We start from the raw sequence: 7,968 nt of genomic DNA on the forward strand, positions 1-7,968 counted from the left end.
AAGGGCTAGGCGCTGCACGTCAAAGTGTGGCGCCTAGCCCTTAGGCACTGCACAGGTGCGTGTGGGGCCGCAACTGGACCAGGGCTGCCACGGTGGCGGGAGGTGCGACGCTTAAAGGAAGGGCGCTGCACAGTAGGGTGCAGCGCCCAGCTGTCGGACGCCACACTGAAGGGTAAGCAGAGTGAAATTTTTTCATGACCAGGTCAGTTTGTGATTTGATTTGGGTCTCAGGTCAAATTAGTGATTTCTGGCTCGTGCGGCCAGCTGTTGCTGCCGGCCACATCACCGGCCGTCCCCGGCTACAAATACCACGCTCCCATCTCCTTCCCCCCGACAACCACCACCGCCGCTCACCACCTCCCACAACGAGTCAATCGTCTCCCCATAATCCCATCCCAGTCTCCTGCTCCCGTCGTAGACTCGTACAAGATGGAGGGGTGTGAACGGATCAGAGGGCCGTGGAGCCCGGAGGAGGACGGCGCGCTGCGGCAGCTGGTGGAGCACCACGGCGCGCGCAACTGGACGGCCATCGGCCGCGGGGTGCCCGGACGCTCTGGCAAGTCCTGCCGCCTACGGTGGTGCAACCAGCTCTCGCCGGGGGTGGAGCGCAGGCCGTTCACGGCCGACGAGGACGCCGCCATCGCCCGCGCCCATGCCCGCCTCGGCAACCGCTGGGCCGCCATCGCCCGCCTCCTCCGCGGCCGTACCGACAACGCCGTCAAGAACCACTGGAACTGCTCCCTTAAGCGCAGGCTCGGCGACCTTGGTGCTGACGGAGTCGCCGAGGGTGACCAGGAGGAGCGGCCGTGCAAGCGCGCCAGCTTCACGCCGGAGAGCACGTCCGGTTCGGGGTCGGGGTCTGGATCCGGGTCCGACCGCAGCGACCTCAGCCATGGCGGCGTGTTTGCGCTCGGACAGGTTTACCGGCCGGTCGCGCGTGCCGGCGGGTTCGAGCCGGCCGACTGCGCCATGAGCCAGCGACACGAGGAGGAGGAGCAGGAGGACCCATTCACGTCGCTCTCGCTCTCCCTCCCCGGCACGGATGCCCACGCGTTCCACCACGACATTTCCACCAGCCGTTTCCACGAGCCGTCTCCCTCCCCGTCGCCGCCGCCCGCTCCGGCGTCCGCCACCGCGCCGCCGGCGTCGTCATACCCGTTCAGCCCCGAGTTCGCGGCGCTGATGCAGGAGATGATCCGTGACGAGGTGTGCAGGTACATCTCAGGCGTCAGCTGCGGCGCCAACCTGCCGTCCATGCCGCAGCTGGTGAATGGCGTGATGCGCGCGGCGGCGGAGCGCGCCGGCGGGGTCTCAATGATGCGGTGACCGATGATTAATCGATTCGACCAGGTCGAGCAGATGGCTGGCTCGCCTCGACCAATCACTCTAGGACAGGCGAGTCTGAACTGAATTTAGAATTAGCAATGGGAGAAAGAAGAACTAGGCAAAGCTAATGATTTGCTTCTTTCTGTACATACAAACAAATGAAGTGGAAAGAAACTTGCATATGTCTTCAACTTTGAGCTCACTCATGTCAAATTTGTTTTCCTCGGAAAGCAAAAATATATCTATGTATATGGATCTGAAGTGAAAAATCCCTCGTTCTTCATTTGAGGCGCGTGGATGCAGAGTAACGTCAAGCGTCGCAAACGGTGCGACCAAAACCTATGTGCTCTAGGATGGAGAAGTTGAACAATCAGACAAAATGGTAACCAAAACAATTTTGCAGCAAAAGGCGTCCATGTATGAAAAAGAAGCATCATTCATGATTTTTAAGAAGTTCAAAAATTGCAAAAAAAATGTGCACGGATTCAAAAAATGCTTGGGACGTGAATTTCAAAAAATGTTTATTAATTTTTCAAATATTCGTGAGTTTGAAAAATGTTCAAGCATTCCCAATTTTTTTTTGTGAAATTCGGAAAAAAACAAGAGAATTCAAGAAGCATTCATGAATTTCAAAGATTGTTTGCAAGTTCAAAAAAGTTCATCGGCAGCTTAAGAAATGTTCATGCAGTATAAAAAAGTTCATCGGCCATTCAAAAAAAAATATTCATGACAATTAAAATATATTCACGTGTTTCCATAATATGTTCATTACATTTTAAAAAATGTTTAACTTTCGTAAAATAATTGTTCATAATTTATAAAAAAAGGTTCATACTATTTTAAAGAATGTTTGTCAGTTTCAACATATGTTTGTGTCATATAAAAAAAGTTCATACAGAGTAAAAAAATATTCATGTATTAGAAAAAAGAAATGTTTCGTACCATTTTTAATAGTGTTCACGCATTTTAACAAAATGTGTTTGTGACAATTAAAAAAAATCTTCGCATAGTCAAAAGCAGTTTGAAACCATTTTCAAAAGTGTTGATGCATTTAAACATAATGTGTTTGCGACATTTTTAAAAATGTTCTCATAGTTAAAAGGAGTTTTAACATTTTTAAAAGTGATCATGTATTTCCGAAATGTGTTCGTGTCATTTTTATACATTGTTATTACAATGTTAAAAAATTAGACACAATTTTAAAAATGTTTCCAACCATTAACAAAGTATTGAATTTGTATTTGAAATCTTTAATATTTAGTAAAAATATTCAAAATATTGTCTTTGAAAAAAGTTCCCATATATAGGACAAATGTTCAAGTGTATTAAAAAATCTGCACGTATTTAAAATAAAAAAGAAAAGAAAAACCTTGGGGTGGCGAGGTTAGTGTTTCTTACAATACGTGCAATCCAAGTTTTTGAGATCAATCCAAGCGTTCAACGACAACGACGATGGCTCTAGGGCACTGGTCCTTAGGGGCACGTCCACGAAGACTTTTAGAAAGTCATCGATAATGTCAGGCCGGTTACGGTATGGGAACGGTGATAGCAAGGCATCAACGGCTCGTTCTGGCGGCGGCACTAGTCGTTCGGTGGTCTAAGAATTTCGATGTAACTTTTATTACGTGTTGGAAACTTGGGATACTTTGTCTTTCTAGTGAACTCTCTTAATAGATATATGCCTTTCTTTAATCAAAAATGAAAAGCAATGAGAAGTAGCTGTGGCTGGAGCCCATTGAGGTCCATCTTTGCTCGACCGGTCCACCGTACATTTTCAGAATAGGCCATGCATTACCTTTTCGCGCGTGAGAAGCGCATCGCGGCGACTCCGATAGCATCTTCAACAGGCGCCCAAAAAATGCCTCACACGCTAAAAATCATTGTTTTTTGTGCGCAGGAGACAAAAAAAAAGCGCTTCAGCAAACACTATAAAATAGAGGTGCCTTAAAAACTTTAGCGTTTGCGCTAAAAGCGGTATCCCGGGCTGCACAGTTTGGGCGCCAGATTGTGCGCGCTGCAAATTCTGGCTGCTGCAGGTGGGGCCGCTGGATTGGGCGTCGTGCTTTTGAGCATCCGGAAAACAACTATTTTGATGTTGTAAAAAAATTATATCGTGCCAGGGCGAAGTGCCCCTATTGGAGATGCTCTGACCACTGATGACGCGCGCTACAACGGCCGCCTCGAGCGGTCGTGCGGGTCAGATAGAGCAACTAATATGCTATTGCACTTGCACGGGCGGGTGCGATCGATGCAGATGCAGATGCACCTGCACGGACATGACAGCTCGATCGTGGCCATCTGACCATACCAGCGAAGGAGATGGAGCGGGCAAGGATCTCTCTGTTTTGTTTAAGCGACGGGACCGTCCGAGGAAGCTGCACCGAAGCTGCGTGGCAAATTTGACCATTTTGACCTCTGAACGAAATCAATTTACGGAATAAACTGCCCGTAAAACTATTTCACACCGCTAACCTTTTTGTGTAGCGCCCGCCACGACGGCGCCGCACCCTACTGTGCAGCGTCTAGCATGGAGGAGTTGCACACCAATCCACCGTGGCAGCCCCTGGGCCCGCACCCAGCAGTGCAACGCCTCCGGGCTAGGCGCCACACATGTAATATGCAGCGCCCAGCGCGTAGGCGATGCACTATGACTTAGATCACCGGCCGCCCGCTCCCCCTCCCCACCCCACCCATTCGTTCGGTTTTGAAGTAACAGAAGCAGCGGCGCGGCGGGTTCCTCCTCTGCCCCTCTCAATCCCCTCTTCCAAATCCTTCAGATCCGACGATTTGGTCCGTGCATTTCTTCACCAATCCATCCTAGAAGGTACTCTCTTCCGATCCCCTTCTTTCTATCTATAGAAAATATGATATTTTGAAGATTTGGGGAATACTTGTTTGATTAGATTAGATTTGAATCTTGCATGTATTAGAACTTTGCATGTATTGATTTGGGGAACCCTTGTTTGTTTGATTTGTGGAACCCTAGTTTAGTTTATGGAAGAGTTATTTGTATGAAGTAGGCCTAGTTATTTGTGGAACCCTTTTTTATTAGTTATGTTTGATTTGATATGGTTGGATACATAGATTGGTATGGTTGCATCTAGTAGGCCTACTTTAGTTTTTTTATATTCAAAAGATAATCGTGTTGACAAGAAAGCTTTCTTGCAAATTGCTAGGATGGTTTGGCTTCTCAATGATCATTGGGATGTACAACACCGGTCGTACGCTATGTCGGTGAAGCAGCAGGTAATAATGAAAGTTGCCGGTGTTATGAATTTCGTGTTTTTTTTTCAAACACATACCCCCCATATGTAATGATTTGTTGGTTTGCTTGTAGGAGCTTGCATCTCTGAAGCTTCGGGCTCACGGGGTCAACCTTGGGTGGATGCGCTATGATGAGCGGTACACGCCGTATGTTAGGGAGACATGACTTCTCCCTTTCATTCAGTTGGTCAGCCGGTCGACGCCACCCAACAATGCTCCAGCACTCACCGCGCTTATTGATCATTGGAGGCCGGAGACACACACTTTCCATCTTCGGACTGGGGAGATGACCGCGACGCTCCAGGATATAGCTATGATCACCGGTCTTCCTATCGATGGGAATCCTCTATGTATGAGCACTGATTCTGATGGGTGGCGCGAGCAAATGCTTGCCCTTATCGGTATGGTTCCTCCGGAGCCGCGGGAACCAGTAGTAGAAGGCAAGAAGAAGGAAAGAGTCGCAGCCGGTGCTACTTTCACGTGGATTGTATCGAACTTCAGTAATTTCCCTGAGGATGCTGATGAGGACACGGTGAAGACATATGCTCGTGTCTACATGTGGTACGTGATATCCAGGAGTATGTTTGCGGATGGCACAGGCAAGAATGCTCCATGGATGTGGCTCAAGGCGTTGACCGTCTTCGATAGCAAATGGAGTTGGGGTTCGGCGACACTGGCTTACTTGTATAGACAGGTATGAAGTTGTTTCTGTTTCAATTCATTGGTACATTGTGAATGTGATCTTGCTGTTAACTCAACCATGTTCTCTTTTATGTGCAGTTGGACGAAGCCTGTTGCAGGCTATCTGGAGGTATTGGTGGTTGTTTGCTCGCACTTTCCATATGGACCTGGGAGCGTTTTCCTTTTGGACGACCGAAGACCGTGAAGTTCGATGATTGGGACGAGAAAGACGACCCACTATGGCTCCCCACTTGGGCTTACAAGTGGGATGTGTTAAATGAGATGACGGATGATCCCTCGGTCATGTACAAGCTGTACAGGAGCGAGATGGACGCGATCACGCCTGAGCAGGTGAATCGACATTGCATAAGTTATTATCATGCTTCCATCGTAACTCGATATAAATTTTGCATTTTATCCCATTTTGTAGGTTGTATGGGAACCGTATGGAAAAGGAGAGAGTTTTGGGAACCCTATAGAGTTCAGGCTGAATTCGATGTGCACTAGGGATAGGGATCTCTGGCATATGCGGTGTCCACTCATATGCAACTGAGCGGTTGAGCTTCACCTGCCACATCGGGTGTACCGTCAGTTTGGTTTGTTCATGCCACACCCGCCGGAGTGGGAGGACACCTCCATAGTGCTACACGCGTAAGATATAATCAACCTTGAGCAATTAGCAGCTTCTCGGCGGTTTCGATGATGCTAATATTATGTTTCTAACTTGCAGGTTGGATAGGAAAAAACAGCGGAAGATCAAGGATTGGGCCAAGCATCACAACAACTATATCATACAATGGGCGCTTGCTGTGGAGCAAGCTAGGGCTGGAAAACGAGCCAAGCTTCGTGAGCACTGCCCGATTGCGTTCAACAACTATCTAACATGGTTTCTAGGCGTCACGCGTGTGGAGGTATGCAAGCCGGCGTATGATGATAAGATTTTGGAAGAACCCACCGTCTTTGATGAGGTAGCCCAGCACCAGTACAACACATTAGTCAGGAAAGGCAACTCAGTGATCCCTGCGGGGCCAATGATGAACTTTGTGGTATTTGTCCTTTTTGCTTTTCAATTCTCACTATTCACATCTTCACTTGCCTAACACGTTAATACCGTTTATGCTCATAGCATGCCCAGATCAAGAAAGCAGCTGATGAGACCGACACTATTCTGGAAACAACCCCGGCTGGCAAAAGCGATGGGGAAGGTGCACTTCGAGCATTCATTAAGGTTCACATCTCCTTCAAACTAGCACTTAACATGTGTTGCTACGTTCGATGTCTCATTCACTTGTTCATGTTGCAGCGCCAGGGCCAAAAGTTAAGGCGGCTGTCAAACCTTTTCGGTTGTCGCGACCCCGAGTATGTATCACCAGAACGTTCTAGGTCGGCGACACCATCAGATCCAACTTCTGGCAATGCTAATCCTTTGGACGATGAGGATGTGCGTGTGGTCACCCAAGAGGTATGGCCTGAGGATATATATCCAATTGTTGATGCATTGCTAACTATATCCTCACACACGGTCTTTCCATATCTTTTGTGGATGCATAGGTTCCTGATGATATGACCTTGGGGACCTACAAGGTTCGGTCTGCATACGAGTTAAAGCCTAGGAAGGGATTCAAGAAATACACACCTGAGGACTTCACCCAAAGAGGCAAAAGGACGGTCGGCACCTCGCGGATGGCGGCTTTAGATGACTATTTGGATGACGATGTGGATGACGTGGAGGAACCGGAGCCGGAGCAGGAGCGGGTTCGTCTTCCTAGGAAGGTGAAGAAGATTCCCTGCAAGAGAGGGGGAGGAGCCAGCAAGCGCGGAAGGAACTAGTCGTCGTCCTCTTTTAGTAATGGTAGTAATGGTAGCTCTATGTTGAACTCTATGTTGGTGATAATGTCGAACTTGTCGTGTCGTGATGGTCACTCTATGTGTTGAACTCTATGTTGGTGGTAATGTCGAACTTGTCGTGTTGTGATGGTCACTCTATGTGTTGAACTCTATGTTGGTGGTAATGTTTAACTAGAAGTTCTTAGTAATGCTTATTGTGTGATGCAACTATCTGTGATGCAACTATCTATGACTTGAAATGACCCAGTTAGAGGGACAAAAGAACTGGAGCAACAAAGAGCAACAGAAAGTTGGACAAGTTACAGACCTATGTGGCGCCTAGCTCGGAGGCGCCACACTCCACACTGCAACGCCTGGCATATAGGCGTTGCACTGTACAATGTGGCACCTCCAGGCTAGGCGCCACACAGGTCTGTAACTTGTCCAACTTTCTGTTGCTCTCTGGATAGTTACAGACCTGTGTGACGCCTAGGCTGGAGGCGTCACACTCCATAGTGCAACACCTAGCGCAGCGGCGCTGCACTATGGTGTGTAACGCCTCCAACCCAGGCGCTGCACAAGCACTTAGCGAAATTTTCGGCCCAAAGTGGAGGCATACATTTTGTTGCTCTCTGGACAGCTACAGACCTATGCAGCGCCTAGCCCGTAGGCGTCACACTCCATAGTGCAGCGCCGGCGTGCTAGGCGTTGCACTATGGAGTGTGACGCCCACGGGCTAGGCGCTGCACAGGTCTGTAGCTTGACATACATTCTGTTGTTCTCTGGATAGCTACTGACCTATGCAGCGCCTAGCCTGTAGGCGTCACACTCCATAGTGCAGCGCCGGCGTGCTAGGCGTTGCACTATGGA

At 48.7% G+C, this 7,968-nt stretch overlaps 1 protein-coding gene across 1 annotated transcript; it reads left to right on the plus strand.

The window, feature by feature from the left end:
• Window positions 1-346: 346 nt before the first annotated feature.
• On the plus strand, window positions 347-1,609 carry LOC123160283 (transcription factor MYB44-like). Its single transcript, XM_044578085.1, has one exon. The coding sequence runs from the start codon at window positions 430-432 to the stop codon at window positions 1,324-1,326; it is 897 nt and encodes a 298-aa protein (XP_044434020.1). The 5' UTR covers window positions 347-429; the 3' UTR covers window positions 1,327-1,609.
• The last annotated feature ends 6,359 nt before the right edge of the window (window positions 1,610-7,968 follow it).

This window comes from Triticum aestivum, chromosome 7B, assembly GCF_018294505.1.
Source record: "Triticum aestivum cultivar Chinese Spring chromosome 7B, IWGSC CS RefSeq v2.1, whole genome shotgun sequence".
Classification (NCBI taxonomy): domain Eukaryota; kingdom Viridiplantae; phylum Streptophyta; class Magnoliopsida; order Poales; family Poaceae; genus Triticum; species Triticum aestivum.

Excerpts from the sequence above, each read along its gene's own strand:
- LOC123160283 (XM_044578085.1), top strand. The coding sequence starts at position 430 with ATGGAGGGGTGTGAACGGATCAGAGGGCCGTGGAGCCCGGAGGAGGAC.